A 26508-nucleotide genomic window follows, 5' to 3' on the forward strand; every position below is an offset into this window, starting at 1 on the left:
GAATCTATACATAATACACGTTAATTATATGTATCTATCTATAGATAGATAGATACATATAATTAACACAGTGAAGACTAATTCATTTACAAAATGTAGCGTTTCTTATTTATTGTAGTTTTTTGTCCTATTGCTTGCAATTAGTTTCTTATCCTTATTTCATCACTGACTGAGCTTGAGGTTTTTATTTGGTCTCTTTTTAGGCTTGTATTACTTTGATATTGACATTGGTGATAAGGATTATGAAAATTCTATGGTATCAAAGGTTTTAATATCATAAAAACCTTTATATAAAAAAAAAAAGCTACATTGTGATATATTGTTATCATGAAATTAAATCATATCGTGATATAAGATTTTGGTCATAGCGCCCACCCCTAATACTGCTAAATAAATCACTAAATGGCTAAAATTGTTAAAAAGCTAATATATAAAATCAATAAATTTACAAATTATGTTAAATATTAAATAAAACAGACAACATAAATGACTTAAATAGCTAACTTTGCTAAAAAGGAAAATAAACAAACAGCTATTTAGCTAAGTAAATGGCTAAAAAGAATGAACAAATATTGAATGATTCAAATATAATGATATAATGAAAACAAATAAACTGTCAAATAATTTGTTAAAATTTCTAAATGGCTAAGTATGCTCATTTTTACTACAAGAAGTACAAAGTGGCTCAATTCACCTGTGCTTATTCTTTGAACATCGACTGGATCAGGAAGCACTGTAGAGCTGACGTTAAGCAACAAGGCTCAAGACCAAAACTATCAAACATCTCGATACATGCACAGGCCATTTGAGCACATGTCTCCCTGTCCAGCACTAATGCAGCTCTCACTTTTACAAAAGCAAGAGTGAGCGAGAGAGAATTAGAGACCGAGAGGTTGAGAGACAGATGAGTGTGGGATTTTCAGCATGCCTGACCTTGGGCAGCCATGTGGCAAATGCCATGCCCATGGCCCCTGTCGCATCTAGAGTACTCAAAAGCCCTGAGAGAGACAGAGAGAGATAGGCTCTGAATCTACATCTCTTTACCTCCCCCTCACTCTCCCTCTCTTTCTCCTGCACTTAAGAAGGTAACGATGCTTTTGGTCTGAAACACTGCCAACGTCTACTAGACATGCTCTTGCCCTGTTGCTCCTTAGTGGCACAGGTGATGTGTGCATGTGTGTGAAGAGTGTTTTAAGACCTAGATGTCACTGAATATGGAGCTATGAAGATATGAGAAAGCTTGAGATCACAATGCCACACACAGACACACACACCTCTGGGGTCCTCAAATCCAATTTTCAATTTACAGTGGAGTAGGAAATGTGGCCATCCCTTGAGGCCCTGAAGCATCCATCACCATCACTTTCTAGACAGTGGGTGGAAAAGTGGCCGTGTATAAGTATTTGTGTTTATGTGTTTCTATGTGTGTGCACGTGTCTGAGATCCATTAGTAGAAAAAATAAGAGAACTGTTTCCAATCTTTAGGGCCACACACTTACTTAAATGTGACTTATTTGAATTACTCTAAATGAGAACATATCATGCCTCTTAAATGGATAGTCCACCCAAAAATGAAAATGTGTCATAATTTACCCTCATGTCATTCCAAATCTGTATACATTACTTTCATCTGCAGAACACACACAAAGAAAGATATTTTGAAAGATGCTGATTACTAGTTTCAGCCGCCATTAGCTTCCACTCTATAATGGAAATAATGGAAGTCAATGGGAATGGAAACTGTTTGGTTACCAACATTCTTCAAAATATCTTGCGTTCCACAGTCCAAAGAAAGTCATACATGTTTGGAACAACATCAGGTTGAGTACATAATGACAGGATTTTCATTTTTTAGGTGGACTATTCCTTTAACCAACATCTAGTACACATATTGTACTTCCTTTAGATGATCTTTAGGAGTTTGTCTACATACAGGTGTACAGGACACTGCACAGCCATGCAAAGTGCAGGAGGGTTGTACTCACATGCTGTGAAGCACACACCAGCCACAGTGAGGATCTCCAGATCCCAAACACTCTTTACAGGACGAATACTGCTCGCAGGCCTCCACTGGGACACGGGTTAGCTGCAAACAGAAAAACAGATAGAGAGTAAGTTATGTGTGTTCAGGTGTGTTCACACTGACTACAACATTGGAGGCGGACAAGTTGAACTCATCTCAACTTTGCCTCATCATAAAGGCTCATACTGTCAAATCTCATTGAAAATTAACACCTTCCTGTAGTTTTAATTAATCTGTATTAGAGAAATGTCATCTGCTGAGATTTAAATAGATGACTTTATTTATTTATCTCTCTTAAAACCATTGTGAAACTGATAATAGCTTGTACTTTAGTTAAAGCAAAAAGACTTCCAGAAAGGCAAAGAACATATGGTTCATGAGATCACTGCTAAATGTGGCATTTCGTCACACACAGCGGGATAAGGATCTGCTGAGAGAGCTCATCCTGGGTCATCAACTCCAGCTAGTGCATCTTACTGTTTACAGCCAATTAACACTTGAGAGAAAAATAGGCGCTGTGGAGCTGTCGGGAAACATACAGGGCCAAACAGAGCCGAACCAAAGAAGAGATCTGCACTAAAATACACATGTAATAGCTATTCCTGTCTCCATGGCTATGGCCCGGTGCCCTCAGTTTTCTTGTGCTTTGATTGATTACTTGTCACTGGTGGATGACTGCTGTCAATCACAACTCAGATGACAGGCGATAGGTCCAGAGCGGTCAGGCAGGACGAATGACAGACGACATCATTACTGGCCTCACCACAGTGGCATTTTTATTTTTTATGAAAGAAATGGGCCTTTTTTTCATTTCAGTCAGGCTTGAAAGTGAGACAGCATTTTAAGATTGAGAAGATTTGACTATAACATTTATATACTGTAAGAGCAGCGCGACCGGTCGCAGTGAATCACGGCTCATATTTAAGCACTTCTTGTTCTGTTGTCAGAGCTCATCCATCAGCGTGTTTACTTCTTGCTGTGCCTTGAAGTTCTGTCAAACTATTTCTCTTTCTAGAACTTTCTTACACATATCTCAACGACATTTACGTGAAATAATTTGGACACATGACACAAATATTACAGAGTTCAAAACAATGCAGGAAAACTAAATCAAAAATGTCATGATTCCTATTCAGGTGGTAAACGTTCTGCGATGGGATGTGAGGTCATTTCAGCATTCACGGAGTGATTTTAGTCAGTGCTTTCTCAAATCACCCAAGATAATTTTTTTTTTTTACAGAGGCACCTAATCTGATTAAATACTCCCACTCACATTGACATCTCAGAGTTTACAAGGAGAACACATCATTCTGAAAATCTATTTTGAACATTGCTAAATGCCGTTGAACTACTATTGGCCACTAATGACAATTTAGGCATTTGGCACAATAGAAATGAATTACATGAATAAAATTACATGCCCGGCCCATCACAGAGACTGTGAACTCATAAGAATATAGGGAGGAATTTTTTTAAAAACCCATTGGGTTCATAGTCAAACTGCACAATTTGTCATATGACTGTGCAAGTACAGGGCAAACTTTTGTGTTTGATGAACAACAGAATTAATTGAAGGCCAAATTTAGTTGAATATAAATGTTTCTTCTAGAGAAACATTGACTGAATTACGTCACATTATGTTTTTTTTACAATAAGAGTTTGAACACATTAAGAGTTAAATTACTCATCATAGCTCTGCAAATAAACTTAAATTGGCCATTTGACACAAAGACAAGATGAGCAATTCCTTTCACTATGCTCCGCTGTTTAAAAGCACATCCATTTAAACCGTATCTAATGTTGCCCTCTGATTTCTGACTGGGATTTACAGCAAATATCTGAGACTTTTCTTAAAAAATGAGAGAAAGAAAGAAAAAAGCAGTCATCTGAATGGCTTTAAAGAGATAGTTACATTTACAGCTATTAGAGAAAGATAAAGCGCAACAGATGAAAAAGAGAGACCAGGAGGTTGGGACTGAAAGAGGGCATCCTTTGGAAGAGTGCTCCAGATGACACGATCTCACTGCCATGTACAAGAGTGAGGTTCTAAATCCAAGAGAAAAGTCATTTCTCTCTTGTCACGCACACATGATGCCTGTCAGCTGGTCTTGTTGCCACCACAAAGCCCTCCGTTTCACCCCGGCTGCACACCTGAATTCCCTTCCTCCATTTCACAGCTATGAAGAGCTAAATTATCAGGCATTGTGACAGAGCGCTTCCCATTAAGGAAATAGAGGCCTTGGTGAGCAGAGCCGGAGATTGACTCTCATTACCTTTAGAAAATGATAAGGGTTTAGGAGCCGCCCGTGAAATTCTCCCCTCTGATTCAACAGGTTTTCTTCCTATTTAGGAAAGAGATTGTTGCACTTGTGTGTGTGTGTGTGTGCGCACAATCGCTTTCAGAAAGCATCAGATCAGTATGCAACAGGCAAAGATGAATGATTAAAAAAATGCATGAAATTAATAAGAGCAACCAACAGATGCTGTCTCGTGTGTACGGATGTGCGTGCATGTTCATACTTCCTCCATTCAGCTAGGCATATAAACCCTATCATCACATGATGTGAAAAGCAGGATATTTTTAGGGCAGAAGCAAAGCCATCTGTCTGAACACTTCTCTTTTAATAACAATACTGATAATATGAGATTTTCACATTTTCTGTAGATTATGAGAGTGGTGGCTGCCCATGCAAAAACCCACTGCCACAATGCTAGCATTTTTGATAGATTATAGCAATGCTGTTGCTAAGGTGTTTTGAGTGGTTTGTACACAGTAAAAAAAGGTTGGGATACACATATTGGGTCACTGTGTTGGGTTATCTTAAAATTTGTTAGGTCATTTATTTTCGGCGTTGGGTTATTTTTAGTTATAATCCAACTGTTGGGTTAAATATGGTTCCCGCTTCACTCTGGTTCAAATTTTAATGGTCCAGTCAGCGACTCAGTGGACATCAGCGGCAGCCTGCCTGATTATTAAAGGTAAGTAACTGTTAATATAATTTTATGATGTATATAACCATTTTAACATTAAGTAATGTGTACTGAAACATTAATTAAATCCTAAAACTATTTAAAACACAAAGTTTTAATTCCCTTTAGTCAGTTTTTTTTATTCCCGAGAGAATCAAATCGATTGTAAATGAATATGCTATTCCCATTTGCCTGCTAGCATTAACAAATAAAACATTAGCTGAAAGACTAGCAAAACTGTTTAGAGAAGTATTATTTAACATTAATAAAAATGTCTGGTAATAAAAAATAAAATAAACACTTACATACATAGGCTACAGTTGTTTTAATATAGCCATGTATTTTGTATTAAAACCATTACAGGAATTATGGATTAGCATGTAATTATAGTCATTTTTTCTTATGAAGCTATAACAATTTTGCATTTATATTAAATATGTTATACTAAACATGCTTATACTTATGTTTTAGATAAATGGATTCATTAGTAAAGGAAAGATTACAACAGCGGAACCTCTGCAATTTAATAGAAACATTTCAAGGTAAGTAATTATTTAATTTATTGATGTATAAGAGGTTTTTTTTTTTTTTTTTAAGACTTTTGTTTGTTAATGGTAATGAACTGCCTCCTCTGATGTAGCCTGGTTTCTTCCAAGACTTTTTTCTCCCTCTACCACCAAAAAGGAGTTCTTTGCCACAGTTGCCTGTGACTTGCTCATCAAAGGATCAAAGCATTAAAGGGTTTGTCCACCCAAAAGTGAAATTTCTGTCATTAAGTACTCACCACCATGTCGTCCCAAACCCGTAAAATAGTCAACATGACAACAGTGGTTCAAACTTAATGTTATGAAATGACAAGAATACTTTTTGTGCGCCAATAATGAGTTGGCGTTTGGATGTAAGTACACGAAAGCTCTGAACTGCATTCACTACGTCAACTGTGTATGTCAACAGTTCAAACTGTTAAATAAAGTTGCTATTTTTGTTTTGTTTTTGCACACAAAAAGTATTCTCGTCGCTTCATAATATTAAGGTTGAACCATTGTACTCACATTGACTATTTTATCTAAGTCTTCAATACCTTTCTGGACCTTGAAAGGTGGAATGACATTGCTGCCTATGTGTGGTTCAGAAACCTCTCGGATTTCATAAAAAAATTTTAAATATTTAAAATGCATTTGTGTTCCGAAGATGACAAATGGTCATTCATCACTTTTAGAGTTAATTTACTTTAATTCACCACAACACTGCTTAAGTTTTACTTTTTTTTCTTTTATTTTTTCTGTGATTTATTTGTAAACATATATTGAATCCCTGGAATGTTTGTCATATATGCCAACTAAAGTTTATTTATTCTTTCAAGGTTGGTACTAATATGGTGCACTACCTCAACAATGAGACAAGCCAGGATCCACATGCCTTGGTGCTTGGAGACAAAGAAAATTGTGCACATCTGTATTTTAAAAGCGTATATGTGCACCTGTGTAGGTTATGAATTTGTATACTGTATGTGCACAACTGATTAGGTTGTATATTTCTGTACTGTATGTGCACATCTGTTTTAAATGTGTATTATATGTGCACCTGTGTAGGTTTTGAATTGGAAAACCATATGTGCACATTTGTTTTGAATATTTGTTCTGTATGTGCATATTTGTGTTTTGAATTTAACGTGTATTTGAATTTATGTATATTGTTTGTGTATATTTGTTTTGAATTTAATGTGTATTTTGAATATTTCTACTTCAACATTTATTTGCCATGTGTTCTACATGTTCACTCGTGTATTTTGAATTCAATAATGTGCATATTTGCATATTTATATTAAATACTAGGCTCACCAATATTGAGAACATTTGTCATTTAAAACTTAAAAGCTGTTTTTAAAACAGATTTATTGTTTTTCTACTTAAACAATCTGTATTTAAAAACTGTGTATTTTATTCATTAAAATAATCTTATGAATAAAAGTAAATAGTTAACCAAACTGTTGGGTTATTTTTAACCCATCTGGCTGTTAACCCAATGATTGGGTTAAAAATAACCCACAGTTGGGAAGGTGCTATGTTAACCCAAAGTTGGGTTACTTGTTGGGTTATTTTTAACCTAGCAGTAGTACTGCAAAAAAAAAAAAAAAAAAAAAAAAAAAATTACACTGAATTTGTTCCTCAAGCTGTTTTAATCATTTCAAACAAATCAAACAAATCAGTCCAATCATGCACTGTGACAGTCGTAAAATGCAGTGTACCGTGGGACATGGTTTATTTTAAAAAAGGAGCTAAACACGAACAAGCAAAGTATTGTTCCAGGCATTACACGCATAAATGGTCAAATACGGTATACACACAAATATAACATGCCAAAATGTCTGTCTTGGCGAGTATTTTCATAAAGACAGTCAGTTATGTCTTAAGTGAATATAAACAATTGGGAAAGAAATCGAATGTGTGTCAGTATATTAGATCCCTGCGTTTGGTCTTAGAGAGACAGCAGCCATATAAACCTACTGCTGTCTGTGTCATTTATGTAAAGGGATACTCCTCCCCAAAATGAAAATGTTGTCATTAATCACTTACACCCATGTTGTTCCAAACCTGTAAAAGCTTTGTTTAAATTAAAAACAAAAATCAAGATATATAGAATGAAAAACAGGAGGCTTGTGACTGTCCCATAGACTGCCAAGTAAAATACACTGTCAAGGTCCAGTAAAGTATGAAAATAACTAACGTAACTTTATAAATCCAATAAAAAAGTGATTAATGGGGGTAAGTGATTAATGACAAAATTTTCATTTTGGGGTGGAGTATACCTTTAATCAAACAACAGACTAAAGAGACAATCACTCACTACTCTTGATTTAATCACTTTATAACTTTAATAAGAATCAGTGTATATTTGATTCATACATTGATGCAGTGTTTTAAAGTTTAACTCAGGCTTTAATAATGTACATTTTGGTTGTTTAATGCAATACTGTGCTTTAAATTGTTCAAATAAGTCATAGGCTTGTTCCACTCTGGATATTCTAAATAGTACATCTCTAAATTGGGAAGATCGTGATTCAGATCGTGGATCGTGATGTTGTATGATAAGATCGTGATATGATATTTTGGGAAGATTGCCCACCCCTGAAATGATCACCCCTCATTTCTGTTCCAAAAGGGTCAACAAACAGAAAGGCAAAAATAATGACTACTTTCAAACAGGTTTTCCAAACACCTAACAATCTTCACAATAACTACTCTTATTAAACTCATTTTTAGCAGAACCAGTATTAACTGATTCACAAACAAGTGATTCATTTGAGACGGTCCTTTTAAAGAACCATTATAAAAAGTTGTGTTAAATAGCAATTGAACTGTAAAGTTGGGTCCTACTCTTTATTTATTTTTTTATTATCTTTTGTTAAGTTTTTTTAAAGGTAGATGGTTCCCTATATAATTTATTAGATGAGAGTGTAACTAGAATAGACAATATAACTATAAGAGATATATCCAAACGAATCAAATCAATTCGACTCAAAAATCAAAACAGATTTAAAAAAAGTATCAGGAATCAAATCAGGAATTGCATCACCCTAGGTAGCACACGCTGTAATATGCCTCGGTATAGAGAGAATGTGCGCTCTCTGCCGTCTGCACCCTGTCTCAGTGGCCCAGAATAGAGCGTGTTTTAACACACTCCCCATGGCGATAGGAGGAGGAAGAAGACAAATGTGTCCAGAAAGAGGACTTCCCGCTGCCCTCCCGAGCTGGAAAAGGAGCGGCGCCGACACAGGAATCTCATTATGTCATAAATCCATTGGATTATTAGTCATTTATCCGAGAGCTCTGTAAGAGGATTGAGACCAGCAGATAATGAGGCAAACTGACAAATGACACTGCCCAACAGATTAATGCAGCCGTTAACTCAGAGAGGGGCATCTCTCGTTCTCTTTCAAAAACTAACTGCCTACAAAGACAGCATTTTAAGACATCATAGGTTCATTCTTGATGATAGTAATGTTGTTGAACAGAGTGCATGCCTGTGTGAGTGTACATGTAAATAAAACAATATAAGAACTTCCACAATAATGGCTAAGATGACACACTGCGTGTCAATTTAAAAGTGGGATTCTCATCACCTGTTTTGTAATACCTGGTCATTAATGTCCATTTTAATCACCCTACTAACCTAATCAAACAAAGTCCTCTTCCATTTTCTCTCCTCATGAAATCCGTCAGTAAATCCCACAGACCTGACTGACTAGCAGGGTTTCTCAGTCATCTTGGAGCTGAGCTGTGGTTTATTATGGAGTCTAATCCACTGGGCTCATCTGTAGCTCAACGCTCCTCTGCTGGCATTAACAAACTTCCTCTGACTCACTCAAAGCCAAGGCAAAAGTTCAAGGCATACTGATGCTGAACTAGCTTGAAAGGTGACAATACATGGCTGTGGTTTAAAACCTTGTAAGCTGCCTATCTGGACAGCATTTTTGGGCATCATATATATGTTTAAACAATCAAGCCAAACATTTGAACTCACCTAAGATGTCTAAGTTGGACAATTACTCAGATTTGTGAAACAGCCTATATACAAGACTATGTACATGTCTGACTGGGTGAGGTTTTATTAATTAATGTCTAAATGAAACATTTCTGGCAAGGTTTCTGTAAATGTTAGGTTTATGGGTAGGGGACAACAATATATACATATTATCTCAGTATAAAAACATAAGAATTATCCAACATAAAAAAAAAAAAAATTATGCATTAGACAGTTGCCCTTATCAGTGGCATAATGTCATGTTTGCAAGAAATAATGTGTCACAGAATCAACAGGCTTCAGGGAAGAAGCGACATTGTTGTTTTGTGACAGAACAATATCTGCCATACAACACATTAAGATCGATCCAGCCGATCATCTGCTGAACAAACATTAGCTGAACTTCAGCCAATCATGGATTTATCAATAAATAAATAAATGAACTACAATAAAATGTTTAAGCGACAAACACAAAAACTGTAGCTAACACCAATAAAAGCACACACTCAAATTTAAATGAAATCTTCCCTCAGACACACACTTTTCACACCCAATTTTGGATGTTTAACCACCAGTGAAGCAGAAGACAGATGACAACATCCCATCATAACTGATTTATAGAATTAATCCATCAATGTCCATCTTAAATGAATCTCACTGCTAACGCACACATACACAGAGCCTGGCCGATGAGAAATATCATTGTAATTTTGGTATCAGAGGGGGTGATGAAAAGTGCATTTATATGCGTTTCAGTGGAAGATGAACACTGGTAATATGAACTGTGATTTTCTTGTCTCTTATGGTAACAAACACAGCAGCACTGAGCTCTTGCGACCTTAATAACCAAGTCTCATTAACATACATATCATGCAATATATTTACACACAATGACATACATCACTCATTAAAGCATCTACAGTTAACATACATTCACACTAACACATTTATATTTACCATTGTGAGATCCTCCTATTGACATATATTGCTTAAAGCAATTCAGCTGATGTTGGGCTGCTTTGTGTTTATATTTTTTGAGAATCAAGAATGGCCTACTTATAATCATCTCTATATTGGAACTGAAATATAAAGTAAATTGGAAATATTTTTTTTTAATGAAGCTAGAATAACTGTATTCCTACAATATCCAGTACTATCAGGTGAGTCCCCAGATAGCTTGGTTTCTTTCTATCTTTCTGTAGACATTTGGTCAAAATCTGACACACATCTTTCCCTAAAATCGCAGCGGGCGCTTAGGTCTGGTAGCTGGTCATAGTCATGGTTAAACAGGCTGTGCCCTGCGAGGCCCTAGGGGCTTCACAGACGGAAAATGCAATTACGTGTGCTGTGAACCCAGCCACTCGCTAACTGGATTTACATTCAGGCCTTGATACTCCACTTTCAACCATCACAAACATATCAGAGCTGATTCTGTCCAGACAACAACATTAGGCCTACAGGCACCAAACCCAGGAACCACATCACTATAGAAAACAGATCTGGGCAGGCACACGCACACATGCTAAACTAACAACACTCTCCCTATCACCTTTTATTGCTTTTCTCTTAACAGGGACATATTATAGACTTTTATTGTTATTAAATGTGAAGTTTTTTTTTTTTTTTTTTGCTACTACTGGCACAAACGGATTTGCTAAAAAAAGATTTACACTCCATGTCTTCCATTGGTTAGTCAAACTCACGCCATTGGTTGAGCCAGTGTTGGGTTACTCAAAAGAGTTATGAGAACAACACAGCTTTGTTTATATGCTTTGGGGAAATCAACCAAGCAAAATCCTACTACTGCTGCGTTTATGTTGTGTCAGAATTACTGTAATTATGAGATAGTAACTAGGAAATTCTACTTGGAGTCGTTCAAGTCATCGGATTCAGAAGTGTTTAGTTTCTATGGTAACTCTAATAATGGGTCCACATGCAGCTTTGCTGTTCATGACAGGACAATACTTAAATGATTATAAGTCCTCTTATATGTGCTCCTAAAGTTTTAAAAAATGAAAACACAGCATGTAGCATAAGCTAATAAAATTGCATATAAAACATGTAGAATCAAACAACATTTTAGACTTACTAACATCTAGCAAAAAAAATAAAAATAAATAAATAATTTTAATGCCATTTAAAAAAAAATAATAAAAAAGTAAATACACCCAGAAAAACTACAAAAAACTTTTTCCAATTAAAAAAATAAAATTAAAATTGTACTCACTCAAAACACAACTACAGTATAACTACACACACTTGTTGCAAGTGTTCTTCTATATGTGTGCTCACAAACTGATATTTGTGTTCACTCAAAACTTCTTTTATTTAAAATCACCATTTCAGGAGAGGTTCCTTTGCTCACATTGATAAAAATTCCCCCGAAAGTGTGCCAAACGGATCCAGACATCCTGAGTACTTCTATTCACTCAAACACAATGGGCTGCGGTCTAAGTAGGCCACTCCAATACCACAACGAAATGTTCTCAAGATCCCGATGTCACACTGGGGGATTGGCGGCGAATGCCGCATATGGGTCAGTCATTAAATGGCAGCTCGTAATTGAAATCAAAGGTCGTCTTTATTAAACTTGTTCTGATGAGGTGGCAGATGCCTTATCCCACCGATGAATGCCCAGAGCTGATCTGCAACGAAAGATTTTGACTTTAAGCTGTTTGGCTGGTGTGAAACACGCTTTAAATTATTAACACTTATACTACCTGCAGCTTCAACTTGCTCTACATGAATTATGAATATGCTGCAAGCATGAGAGTGTAGCAAAGCCACCATCTCCAGCCTGCTTTGTGACATAGCTGTTATGAGACACACAGACAAAGAAAATCAATTTAATTTCCCTGAAAATAAGGAAAACGAGAATTGATTCTTTAGATTCAAATGAAGCTATCGAAGCAGCACTTGTCTTAAATTGCGGACAGAACGTTCTAAGACAGGAAAAAGCCCAGGCATACAAACTCACCCTGGCGCGTTTCACACAAAAGACTGATCCGAAGATCCAGTGTAAAATGACAGTAAACTGCAGGAGAGAAGAACACAACATCCATTTGGATGGACAGAACAAAAGGCTTTAATGTGCCAAGACCAGCAATTTGTGTAACTCCTTTGAGCTCTGAACCTCCCTGTCATTCATTTAATGCAGGAGGAACTATAGCTGAGGCCTCTGTCATTAGCACTCACAGCTGTCCCTCTGACCACACACACGCGCCTGATGCTGACATTGTCTAAAGTTACAATAAAAAACACTTAGCCCTAGAAGAAAGGATGACAAACATGGACAAAAAGCCAAGCGCAATAATTAGCTGCAAGCTCTGATAACTGTAATCTGCATCACTCTCAACAGACAGTCTGGCCCCTTTCCTTAAAAAGACACATTTATCTTGCTGTTTAAAATGATACAGGAAAGTAGCCAGATTTAATTAGAGGGATAATCAGGGGATTAATTAGAAAGAGAGAGTAAGAGAGGCAGAGAGAAAGAGACAGACTTAGAAGAAGAAAATAAGTGATCAGTAAAGGTAAAAGTGAAAACACCCCCCAACAAATTAAGTCAAATAAGTCAACTTAAAATTAATAATAAAAAGTAACAGAATATCCCCAACTATTCTAATTCATTAGAAATAATTAAATTATCTATATTAATAATATTAAAAATATTATTAATTATCCAAGTGTACCACCTTTATAATGCAGGAATTATCATATGAAAACAAACTAAAATGTATCTTTTTAGTTCAAAGTTACCCATAGGGATTTTTTCTTAGTTTAAGAGTTATAAGCCATTAACCGAACCTAAACCCAATATAACCAATTAACCCAATATAAACTAAAATACTGTATAAACTATACTGTATACTATTGGTTTTGGTGAGATTTGTTATTTATTATTTTTCTTTTTTTAAATCAGTATTGAAGTTTTTCACAAAGTATTCCACGGTTAAAATTTCTTCTTTTTTTCTTCTTTTTTTATAATTATAATTATTGAACCATCATCCTCATAATTCACAGTGGATCTTTAAAGTTTTATGTTCTCTTTAAATAGAAATTCCCCTATGAAGAAAATTAATAGGATTTTTACACCCCATCTGTTATGCAATATAAAGAGTACAGCCATATGGAATTATGGATAAAAGTGACACTTGGTAATTAAAAATAAAAATGACTTAAAGTAAGGTCAGTCCACTGTAGTGGATGTCATGTATCAGATGGCTCATACAGTATAACCTTGATATCAACAGGCCTGGTATAATGGGAAGTGTGATCAGTGCTGTACTTACAGCTGACCTCAGCAATGATTCAATGTGGAGGACTACGGGATCTCGAACCCCAACACAACCTGAGCTCTGTTCAACCTGCCATAATCACACACATAACCCAGACCTCCTCTGTTCCCAAACACTATCATTCCCTGCCTCCAAACCCATCTCACTCCCTCCCTCCATCTCTTTTTCTCTCTGCCTTTAAGGCTGAACCAGCAGAAGATTATCAACCTACTGCTCTTGTTTTTCTGCTCCTCACTCCCGCAGGAAATTTGTATGACTGTGTGTGCTCATGATTGTTCTAACATACACTAAACTTGGGATGTTGCAAGTTAATCAAAAAAAAAAAAAAAAAAAAAGCCAACTACTAAACCTTAATTACTAATTTTCCTTGTGTGTACAGTTAATTCAGTCACAGGTGTATCATGTTGAATTTCCAAGCAGCCCCCAAGCTTTATCATAACAGAGACCACAGTAACACCTCATAAAGGTGACACAAACAAAGAAAAGATAAGTGTGTGAGAGAGGGACTTTAAGGTACATGAAAGAGAAAGTGGTAAATGTTTTAAGTGATACAGGTTTGGTGTGTGTGTGGTGTGTGTGTGTGTGTGTGTGCACAAGCATGGAGAAGCACAAACAGTAATGAGAATTTCTGCATTTTGATATCAGTCATAAATATTAATGCAGACATCTCAACCACGGAGCTAGAGACAAACTGTGAGAGTGGGAGAGACTGAGACTGAAAGAAACAAGCCAAAAAAAAGGCACATCTCTCTGTTATTCATAGCAAAACAAACAAAAGTGTAAACACAGAGAATAAAACCAAGTCTGAGTAAGATCTGAATTTGTACACATATATTAAAACCATTAGAGCATTAAAACAGTTCACTGAGTCAATGATTTGGGGTTATTCTATGAAAGATTAATCAGAATTATTCAAACGGACAACCTGCGAACCATTCTGTGATTCATAAAAAAAATGGACAAAAAATGTATTAGTGAATCAGACTACACTAGTCGCACTTACACCCAGGCATGAGGACGACACAATCTTGCCATTATTTTACATCACAATTATTCAAGATCACAACACTTGAAACATCACAGAGACTCAGGGAGGGACTTTTTGTAGTGGTGGCACACAATGGTAAAATATAATTTGGTTTGCAGTGGTTCTGTAGAATCAGCAGCGGTGCTAGAGATGCAAGAAGCACTGTGTTACATCACAGATAATTAAATTTTAAAGCAAACTGGAATAAACCTTTCAGAGTGCACGTGTGTGCTGTAGTGGGGGCAGAATTACAGGTGGGACGAGAGAATGCATGTTCACTAAATAGCTTCTAAATATATGCATGATTCCCCAGTAGATGTGATGCCCTGATGTTTGGGACTAAACAGAAACCAGACGACAACCCTCTAACTGGGCTAATAGGCTAATTGCAACCGGGTGAGATTATTCACTGGCAGAGCACCACAGGTCCAGCTCTAGTATTTATTCACGTCAAAGAAAACATCTTTCCTTTCCCATAAGACTTGAGTCGATGATCATGGCCTAGTTTTAAACCACACTTTCAATTGGTCTTAAATTATGTTTACAGCATAGCTAAAGTTGGTGAGAGTGACCTAAAACAGTCCAGATTATAGTTTAACATCTGTATTGATGTCAACACAGTAAATTTGAATTGTCGCAAAATTTGCATGGCGAAATCTTTTGACCTCACGTGAAATTCCTAGATTTTGTCTGAGAAAATACACCTAACTTTAAATGCGTACCTTTTTTAGCTTATTAACAGACAAGGTGTCCAAACACAACTGTCCATTGGTAACTTTTGCAGACTAGGCAATTTACAAGCTGTGTCCAGCCAATGTGATCGTCTAGCTCCACCTAAGCTAAGCTTCAAATCCCAGGATGCCATTCACTGTGCTAGTGAAGTGAATTTTACTGAATGAGATTTCAGATTTATAGCCATTGCTATAAATGTTGATATTGGTATCCGCTGTCAGGTCTGAGTGTGGCATTACAGCAGCTTTGTATTGAAGTAAAAGGCTTTGTGGGTAAAAACGTCATCTTGAATTTACCATAATATTCAAACAAAGTGTAGGGATACTATAAAGTGTTTGTAAATATGTGTGTGTGAGAGAGCTAGAAGCCCTAAATCCTGCTAAGTGCAGTTAGGAGTGTTCAAGGTTATATAAGAGTGTGGAGAACCTCATCTAGGGGTCAGAGGTCAAAGGTCAAAACACCTAATAGTCACATAACCTTTTAACTGTTATTTTGATTTAATGCAGCAGACATAATATTTTCACCGAATGATGAACAAAAGAGTGTATACCACAACACAGAAGGCATAAAACACTGTGATGGGTAATATGAAAACCGGTTCAAGGAACGAACGAAATTTTGAAAGAAACAGAACCAGAAACAGAAACTAAATCAAATTTTATAGTTCCGAACAGAATCAAAAATTTTAAATGGCCATTAACCGGTTAATAATGTTATTTTATTGTTTCATTTAATATTTGAAATTTGCTGTCAACCAATCACGAATTCCAGTAGTACGGCATATGCAAATGTGACGCTGAAGCCAGCGAGTGAAATGTCCGCTCAGCTGTGAACTCATCATAGGTAAGTCACAATGGCAATGCACCGCCTTTAGAGTTTATCTGAGGATAGTGTAAGATGAATTCAACACACCTGCAGTACTTCTGTGAATGAAGACAACAGAAATACTATAGGCTTACATAGGAGGAATATAGGCATATACACTAAATATATTTCACTTAAATCATATTGACAGATTAACGAAACGAAAGACAAAATTACGGTTCATTGTGACACATTCCAAAGTTTTCGGAAAGGAAAACGAAACAGCAGAGAGTAGTTTTCTATACTTCTCAAAATCAACACATCTAATAATAATTTCTTTCTTCTGTATAACCAAACACCTTTTAAAATACAATAAATACTACAAAATACGCGCACACACAATATAATTTTGCTATATTGAACCCTGTTCATTATCAAAATAAAATACAGTTAAAGAAACAAATAAAAAGTTACACTGATCCGTTTGACAAAATTTGAATTGCGTTCAGCGTGACCGTGCCTCAATGTGCTGATATAGCCAATGTGAAGGACGATGTTTTATGTCGATGAAAGTACAAACACTATATAATAAATAATATTTTAGCATCATGGAATGGAAAGCACAATGGAAACATTTGGATTCGTGCCGAATAAGAGAGGTAGGCATCAGCTTCACCTTAAATGAATTTGTTTTTGTATTGACGTTTTTATAGCCTAAACTTTAGAGGATTTGTTTTGGAGAGAAATAATTTTTATAATGTTTTGCTTTAGACTACAGGCATTTTAGCCTTCATTATTTTGGAAAGTAATAGGGCTAATAAAATGCGACGTGAGCCGCGTTTTTTTCACTCTCAAAACGCAATCTTATTTAAGGTTTTTTTTTTAACAATGCAGCAAACATATTTAAATATCTTAAAAAATACTTTGATGTCTGTAAAGTGTTGATAGATTTTTTGTTGTTGTTGTTGTTGTTTTTGTTTTTTGTTTTTGTTTAGTAGCCTACATTTGGGTAAAATCTAGAAAAGATGATGCTGTACTGGCTGTGACTAAGCGCAGCGGGTTATTGGCCAACGTTACCAGATCTATCTTTTTTCCTTTTCTTTTTGAGTAAAGAAAACGCTGTACTTTATTATTATTAATATTATTATTATTAGGCAAATTATAGGCAAAGAAAATTGCTTATAAAAAATAACGTTATTAACCAGTATTTCTTCCACCCGAACCGGTTTCGGAACGGTAATAATATCAGAGGAATGCAGAAACAGAAACGTTAAAATATCGATTCTGCTCGGAGTGAACCGATTGAAATTTTTTTTTTCGTTTTCAAGAACCTGATGAAAAGCATTATTTATGTCACAAAAATAAAAGCCAGAGCTGCAAACCTGATGACAGGTTATCTGCGTGAGGGTGTTTTTACAGCACTAAGTGCATGCAGTGTTTTTCTGATTTTGAGATTTACAAGCTTCAGTAGTGCTAAAGATATCCGGGACAGAGCCAGATCTACTCCATTTCACCGATTGGGCCATTCTGAGCCAGCATATCCTGATGTGTAAATTGTGTGTGTATTTTTGAAAACACACAGTGTGTGAAAGTCGAATCCACCAATCCATCATGTGTCATTTTTTTACAATGTAAAAAGGCCCTCCCTCTCTTTGGCTGTCCAAGCACACCTCTCAGGCTGTTATTACAGTAAGTGAAACCCCTAAATTCTGGTATAATTTCATCTCTCCTTCATTCCCAGCTTCCATATGCTGCGTAAATCATGATGCATTTTGGGCAAATGATAACAGTGACTCACCTGTGACGCTGACATCACATACAGGAAGTGCTGATCTGAAGAGAAGGCCATGTCTCGCAGGATCTGCCCGTTGTCGACAACTTGGATGGTTTCATACTGTAAAGCGCCATAGGTAGGGCCATCTACCCGAATCTGAAAAGAGAGAATATATTGTATTACTCCACCATTAATAAGCCAATAAAATGAAAAGAGACAGAACTAAAGAGTCAGAGTAAAGCAAAGGGAAAAGGGGGAAAGAGTTGTTAAGTTGTTAGACAGCTGTAGGGGACGTTACGTGCCATAAATTGCAGGTGCAGCAGAGAGCTGTAACATCCTAACACAGTTGGACTGCAGTGATGGAGGTCTCATGACTATATCTGAACATCTGTTGTTGTTGACGCAAAAGTGCAAACTCACACTCTGTTCCAGTCTTGATATAACCCTAACCTCCCTCCAGACTACATCTTCCAACCAAACACTCACTAAAGGGCCCTGTGAGAACTTAAGTCTTTATACCAGCCATTAAACATTACAATGCACCTGATAACCCATTACGACAGAATGAATCAGCAATTTCCTTTCCCTTTTTGACACTAAACAGTTTAGGATGTATCAAGTCCATTCCCATCGGAATCAACCACTTTATCTCTGCGTTTATGGCCTGGAGTCCCATCAGACCACAAGTCCTGTCAACCTAAGATCATCTTACCACAAGAGATGACTAAAATAATTGTGTGCCACCACTTCAAAAAGTCCCTCCCTGAGTCTCTGTGATGTTTCAAGTGTTTTGGCTTTGCGCTCACGTTCTCTGGGGCTTTTTGTTTTGTATGCTGAGGGTCACAAACAAAAACCAAAAAAGAGGTTGAACAAAAGAAGAGAACAGAAGGAAAGGGATGGAAGAAAGCAAAAACCCTTCACACGAGCCAAAGCCTTATTCAGCAAGAGGGTTATCTAATCTCCCCGATCAAGGGCTGGTTAATTTGGCTGGGATTGGGTTTTGGCCAGGAAGAGCTGCAGTTTTTGGGATGGCAGCGTGTGGGCAGTGAAAGAATAAACTGCAGGTTTTGCGAAGCCCTGGTCGAGTCCTGAGAGAGATTACTGTACATGGAGTGGTCCGACAGATCACTGGAGGGACCGGGTGAAGTGAATTTTCACAACTGTAGCTAAACAAATTAGCCACAAGGGATGGCTGTTAGCATTAGCATGGAGATGCTATAGGGTTGAGGGAGAAATAAAAGGAGAGTATCTGATCACAGATAAAGGAAAATAAAAACATTGCTAAATCAACACGCTATTAAACACGACAAAATACACTATCAGACACCAGAGAGATACAGGACTGTAGACGTAAGAGCATACCTTAAATATAACCTTAAACTCAAGCAGCAAGTACATCGGGTTTTATTAATGTATGAACAATATTGGTTTTATTAAAGTTTTTTCCCTCATGATTATAAACTGGTGAATTCCTATGCAATATAATTTTCTCACTTTCATTTCAATTTCTATGAAGTGGATTGTATTCTTTTCTTTAAAACCAGATTAGATTACAATGCTAATCTGTGTATCATACAATCATTTGGATTTAATTCCAATTAAAAGCCACGACTGACACCATTTCAACAGTTCAGAATCTCACCTTCAATGTCACACTTTCTGTTTGTGTTTGCAATATATATCAACATAAATGAAAACAACAGGAGAGCGCTAATAGAGAGAAATAGGAGAGCTCTTTATTTTCAGAGTAGAAGTAAGCCAAGAACTGTGTTCTGTGGGAACTCAGGTGTAGAGTACAGCCAATCCACAGTCTCAAAACATCCCCCTAGTGGTCATGGACTGTAACAACAGTGGCCATTCATGTGAGACACACTATGTGAGGTTACACAGTAAATGGCTAGTGATTAAGTGTGGTCAAGGCTAAATTACAAACATTGAGGTTTAATATCTCTTATTCATCCTTTTTTAAATTCAGTATAAAAATAAAAGGATAATTAAATGAATGTCATAGCATTGCTCATTTGTGATATAGAGCAGAGGTTAAAGCATCACACTGTCAAAGGGCAGTATAGTAGAGAACAGCAGGCTAAATCTAGTTAAGATCAGCTAAGCGAAGAGCAAACAGACGGAGAAGTGATGAGAGAAGCCGTAACCACAGGAGGTCTGCAGCTTCATAATGTGGGCAGGACTCTACCCAGCATCCATGGAAACTGCAATTTCCTCTGGCTCAAAACAACTTGATCTTAAGCCCTGCTATCAGGCCAGTAGTATGACTGTAGATTAAGACTAATGCTGTAGAGTAGTTTCTCAAAAACTGTGGGCTGAATTCACTAAACAGTTAGAAGCCATTATGTATGGTATCTCAAACTTTTCTCTTATTTTCTAACCACCTGCAGTTCAGTTTAACCAGGCACTGAAGAGCCGATTTAGGTGCCTGACTCACAGTCAAAACAGAAAATTTATCCTCAAATACAACACATATAAACTTCCTACCAATCCATTTGTTAATCCTGTTTTTAGCTCCATTTTTTAGCTCCATTACAAAGTATTAATCTTTTTGTTAATCCTGTTTTTAGCTCCATTTTTTAGCTCCATTACAAAGTCCTCTTTAAATTAAAATAAAACATGTAAAATCCATGTAATCCTATATATGAAACGCTGGAGGACATATTACATATATTTATTTTATATATTCTTTTCAATCTATACAGCAGGCTGCCTTCAAACATTCAGGTGCATTTATTTATTGATTTAAACATAACAGCCAGAAAAAAAATTCCATTGTGGTACATTTCACAGCAAAGTACAAATAACTCACAAGAAAATATTCAGCCGTCTTGAAATTCCCACACAATAAAACCCTCCACACTGCAATCCAGTTGTATTTAACTAGTTTAACTAATGATGGTTTCCCTTTCAAGGTTTTTTTTTTTTAAATTCTCTATCTAGCTATTGCCACTGACTTCAAACAATCTGCATAAGGAGGATGCTTTACTTTTGGCACAAGGCAGTCCTTGCTAAAGCCGTCTGTTAACTAAAGCATTTCGAAAAGGAAAAAGAGTGGTAGAACTTTTTACAAACCCTAAATTTAACCCCAGCAAAAGCAGTTTTGTGATCTTGTAGTGAGCTTTTCTTCCACAAGCTGCAGTCACTTGGGAGGTGTTCCTTCTGTTACCTTCAAAATGAGCGAGAGATAGCCCACACTTCTCCATTTGTGAGGGCAACAGCAGTGCCACGAATACACCGTTCACACAGAGCAGAAGTCTGTTTGCTGCAGCACATGGGATGCTTCTGGTTGCCTGTTACATTACAGCTTAGAACAAGCTGACACTGATATAGAACAAAGCTGAGAAGAGGCACTGAGTCACTGAAGAGCTGTGACAAAAGAAAACTACAAATAACTTCAACACAGCTGCTCTTGAAGCGGCATTGGCTGCAGAGGTGCACATCTGACAGTACAAACACTTCCCGTCTCAAAGCTCATGGGACACCAGACACCAGGCAGTGTTTGGGTGAAGGCCACTACGATTAAGGCAATGTGCTGACGTTCCCTTGAGAGTTTCTTTAGAAGCAAGAGCTACTCTGATGCACAGATATTGATCTGTGACATTTAAACCCCGACTATAACAAAAACAGAGCCACACGTGTCAACAACTGTAAGCAGATCATCCTCGCTACCATGAGTGACTCTGTGTCAAGGCGTTGAATGACTGTTTTCTTTTTTTTTGAGCCAAATCCCCTGGGAGAGTTTGAGATAGTACCTGCGCATCAGCACTTTTAAAGCACCAGGAGATCTTGACGTGTTCCAGCCTGCTATAGTCAAGGAAAGTGGAATGAAAGGTTTGCTTTGTTTTCGATGCCTCCACTGGCTAAGCTGGAGAGTGCTGTAGTAAACAGCAGGAGTGGGTGGACTGGGAAGTCTCTTAATGTCATTCAATGCTGAAAGAAAACTGCAAATTCCCATTTTTCAACATCGATACTTAGCTGAAGGTGACTGGTTTTGCAAAGGAAATTGAATGGGCTGACACTAAGCTGGGGAATTAAAGATGATCATGTCCTGAAAGCCATTGTCTGTCGTCACAGTGAGTACTATTAGGCAATAAAAAAATGATGATTTCAGTGGGGAATAAAGATTTTCATGGTCAGTGTCTCTAGACTGCAGATAACAAATTCAAGGCCAAATTCACTAAATATCTGAAAAGCTCCAGTGTCTAGGAAAACACTGCAATCAACATTTCTTTTTCTTACATGTACATTTATTCATTTAGCCTGCAATCGAGAATTTATATATATATATATATATATATATGTATATATATATATATAATATATATATATATATATATATAATGTATATTAAAAGCTGTAGAAGTTAAGAAAGTTAAAATTACACTTTTTTTATATATACATATTCTTTAAACCTTCATATTTTCAATTAGTTTGCAAGTGTGGTTCTTTATTTGTTTTATAGCTTTGATAAAATTTAATATCCAGTGCATTGAACCTTGGTTTACTTGCTTCTAAAGAGCATAAAATATTACTTTACTGTCAATCGAAGCCTGAAATTTTCTTGCGTGACAGTATGTTCATTCGCAATTATTACTACAAGTCACCAGATCTCATTTAACAAAATTTCCTTCAAGGAAAAAAAATCCTGTTAGTGGAGATTTTTCAATGCTAGAACAGCCACCTGCTAATTTTGAGGGTCTGTTTGCATCATTACCTAATTTGCATAATTCCTTTAGTGCATCCGGTCCTAAAATGACAAACTGTAGTTTGACGTGCAAATAATGGCAAAAGTGCCAGTGATGAACAATAACAACTTTTTAAGCAAGCATGAATGCCAAGACTAAAAATATTGTGTTGGCCAGAAAGCACACCAAACCATCAGACGGCTACATAATCAGGTAGCTCTGCAGCCAGGCAACTGGCCCTTTTAATATGGCATTTCCATCACTAACGAGTAAACTAGACATGGACCTGTTACGCTCTACACACGTTGCGCCCAGCAAGCCGCCATGTTCACAAGAGAGAAAGGCTTTGTTTTGGTTGCCGGGTTATGAGATTGAGGTTGTTGAAAAGCTCTGATCCACAAAACACGTGTGCGTGCATGCGTGTACAAAGCCAGGCCCCAGTGTCTCAGGGAGCTCACAGGCAGAACCCTGCAGAGGAGAGACCTAATCAGATTTCCTGATCCGTTCGTCCCTCCGGTTTCTTCTTTGCAATCAGCGGATCGGTACCGCGGCAGGATTTTAATTACTAGGGCTCTAACAGCGTGGCACAAACCTGCTCTGACACACTGATTGCGGCAATGTCATCGCCAGCCAAATTAACTTTACTCATCAACAACAGGCCCCCAAATAAGCTTAAAGCTTTTAAATACACCAGCTCAAGACCAACATAGTCTGAACCTAAATTGGCTTAAAAACTTTTACATTCATTTTCTCATTTAACGCTCTGTATCACACTGTAGTACATGAATACACAGTTTAGGGACATAATTTAAGCCATTGTTTCCTTGTTCGTAATGTAGTTAACCTTTATGTAATTGCGTTGAACTCTTGGGTGGTTTGCATGAACTTCGAAATCTTGGCATATTTTCTCCTCCTTTAGCAAAGTCAAAAATGTAAAACTATCCCCTTTCTGCTTGAGAAAGGTGTGTTTTATATGCAGGGCTTGTGCTGACTGTAGGGTGGATGGAAAGGATATTAGCAGGCCAAAAGTTTCTCTGTCACCTCTATTACTCTGCAGTCCCACAGAGAGGAGAGTTGAGATCACACTGCTCTAACTGTTAAAAAACCTCTCACAGTGGGAGAGCGAGAGAGAGAGAGAGAGAGAGAAAGAGGGAGATATTACCCATGAGAGTCTGGTTGGGGAATGTTGTGAGCACGTCCATCAAATTTCTCCTCTTTTCAAAAGCTCTACTAGAGGAGATGTTGCCATGCACACTCAAGTGAGGGCCTAAAATTGGACATCCAATCTGTGATGTTTCATGTACACTACCAGTCACTTGATGACATCTGTATTATACTTTTTGACTTTAACATGTTTACTAACTTTTTGATTTAAAGCCTTAAACATTGGGTCAATGACCTGATGCCCATTTCTCATTTTATACTGTATAAATATATATTACTGCCAAATAATGATATTCAAGAATTCAAGATATTCATAAAACACTATTCACCCAGATTTTATTTAATCAAAAATTATTATATAAATTGTCCTATAAGACTATTATATATATGAACACTATCAACTATGAACACTGAATGTATATTAATATGAAAATTAAAAACATGATTGATATGCCTCAGGGTGCAAAAAAAAGTTTATTAAAAACTTTATGTCACATGACATAACCCATGTGATTTTTAAAAGATTTTTTCTTTTCTATATTATGAACACTTGAATGTTATTGATCCATATACAAATTGTGGCTACATACTATATGAAACTGAAAAACAAAATGTCAAATTTTCATATTGGGGAATAAGTATTTCATGCACAAAATATTTCCCTGCAGAGGTTATTTTGGCCGTGTGTTTGGGGAGACAAGTAAAGGGGACGTGTGTCTGCAGGGCGGCCCGTCTCTCCTCCTGTGTGACAGACAGGACTCCCCTCTCACTCTCTCTCCAGGGTGTCTGTGAGTCTGACCTTTCATCAGTCTATCGTTCTCCTCTTCCTCTCTTACTTTTATCACCCATGCTTCTTCCTTTTACCCGCTCTTCTTCAGCTCTCTCCATTCCATTTCTATTTCTTGCTTGGCCCATGTCACTGATGATTTCGCAGTCTTTTTGCTCATTCCCATCAACCCTTTAAAACCTGCCTTGTGCATCAATTTCCACCATATTCCTCTGTCTGTCTCTCCATACACATCTCTCTCATCCTCTCCCACTGGGTGTTCCTGGTTTAATCTGTGACCTCTGGGCCACATGCTGTTTCTTCTCCATTTTCTACTCTATAACTCTTTTGGTCTTTCTCTTTCTCTGTTCAGAGAGGATTCATTCTCTGTGTATTCAGTTTGAGAGGAGGCCTCATGGCCTGTGGCTGCTCTGAGTAGCACTAGATCTTTTTTTCTCTTCACCCTTATTTTGAGAGGCAGACATCTCACTGTGGCTCTTAGGGCTGATGCTTGACCAGCAAACAGTCTCAGACTCCTCCACATCCATCAGAGAGAAAAACACAGCACACACACATTATTTCTTCAGCAATACTTTATGTTTATGTTTTCAGGTCACATCAACAAGGCCGCTAAAAGGGATATTACATGCAAAAATAAAAGTGCTCATCTTTTACTCACCTTTAAGTCAGCCCAAACTAGTTTGACTGTGCAACACAAAAGATGATATTTTAAAGAATGTTTCAAAATTTCAAAGTGTGACGATTCTCAAAAAAAAAAAAAAAAAAAAAAAAAAAAAAAAAAAAAAAATCATAGTTTTGGAACAACAGGCAGTGAGTAATTGGCAGAATTTTTAATCAACAGGTGTGTTTTAGTAGTGTTTTGGAAGGCAAACAGTTGCACTATGTGATATGCAACAGCCACTTTTCACAATTCAATCAAATCAAGGGTCACTCTGACATTTTCCTGTTCATCATTTCAATCAGAAATGCAGCACACTATAGAATTAAAATGGGTTGTGAATGCCATTTCATGACTTTAATCCGTTTGGTTTTTTGCAGTCCCTAACATGGAAAACTCAGTTTTTCATTCCATATACATCTTTAAAAACCCTCCACTATTATTGCTTTCACCGTGTATTACTTTCAGCCTTCAATACGGCCATTCATTATTTAATATAGCTCTTTCTCTCACTCCAGCTCCTTATTATACTCACTGCAGGGTGGAGAGACAGAGTTGCTGGAATTTTCAGATGAAGTAATTTATCTGCGATAAATACCTGCAGAAGGGAGACAAACCTATTTTCCATCACCCCCATTTTTCCAGCTGGGAAATAAAAACAAATATTTTGCACACTTCCTACTTTATCTCATTCAACCCCCCCGGTGGCCACACACTTGTAAACATAGGGCTCTATGTGTGGTATGGGTCAAGGCCATTAACAATGACAGCGACCCTTGCCGATGTGATGTAGGCATGTCCATTGACTTGACATAGTTGAGAAAAGTTTAACTCTATGCAAATGAGATGCAACATGATGCAGTAACTCCCAAAGAGAGCTTATGTGTGTCCATGAGATGATTTATTAGAAACCTCTGCACACATTCACCCATCCCTGTCAGTGTGAATGGAGCCTGATACTGGCTACATATGGTGAATTAGCCGACATTAACTGTGTTTATTGCACAAATGTTTTTTATGTTCCATATATAAGCTACATTCACCATGAATGATGAG

At 37.0% G+C, this 26508-nt stretch overlaps 1 protein-coding gene across 1 annotated transcript in view; it reads right to left on the bottom strand.

Moving 5' to 3' along the window:
* LOC109071948 (plexin-A4-like) overlaps window positions 1-26508 on the bottom strand; it is a 207039-nt gene that overhangs the window by 67579 nt on the left and 112952 nt on the right. The window contains exons 4-5 of the mRNA XM_042740235.1: window positions 18174-18305; window positions 1986-2086 (exon numbers count right to left, since the gene is read on the bottom strand). Coding sequence (XP_042596169.1) covers window positions 1986-2086; window positions 18174-18305 — 233 coding nt within the window. The remainder of the gene's footprint in view (window positions 1-1985; window positions 2087-18173; window positions 18306-26508) is intronic.

The sequence above is a fragment of the Cyprinus carpio genome, chromosome A4, assembly GCF_018340385.1.
Source record: "Cyprinus carpio isolate SPL01 chromosome A4, ASM1834038v1, whole genome shotgun sequence".
NCBI classification, from domain to species: Eukaryota; Metazoa; Chordata; class Actinopteri; order Cypriniformes; family Cyprinidae; genus Cyprinus; species Cyprinus carpio.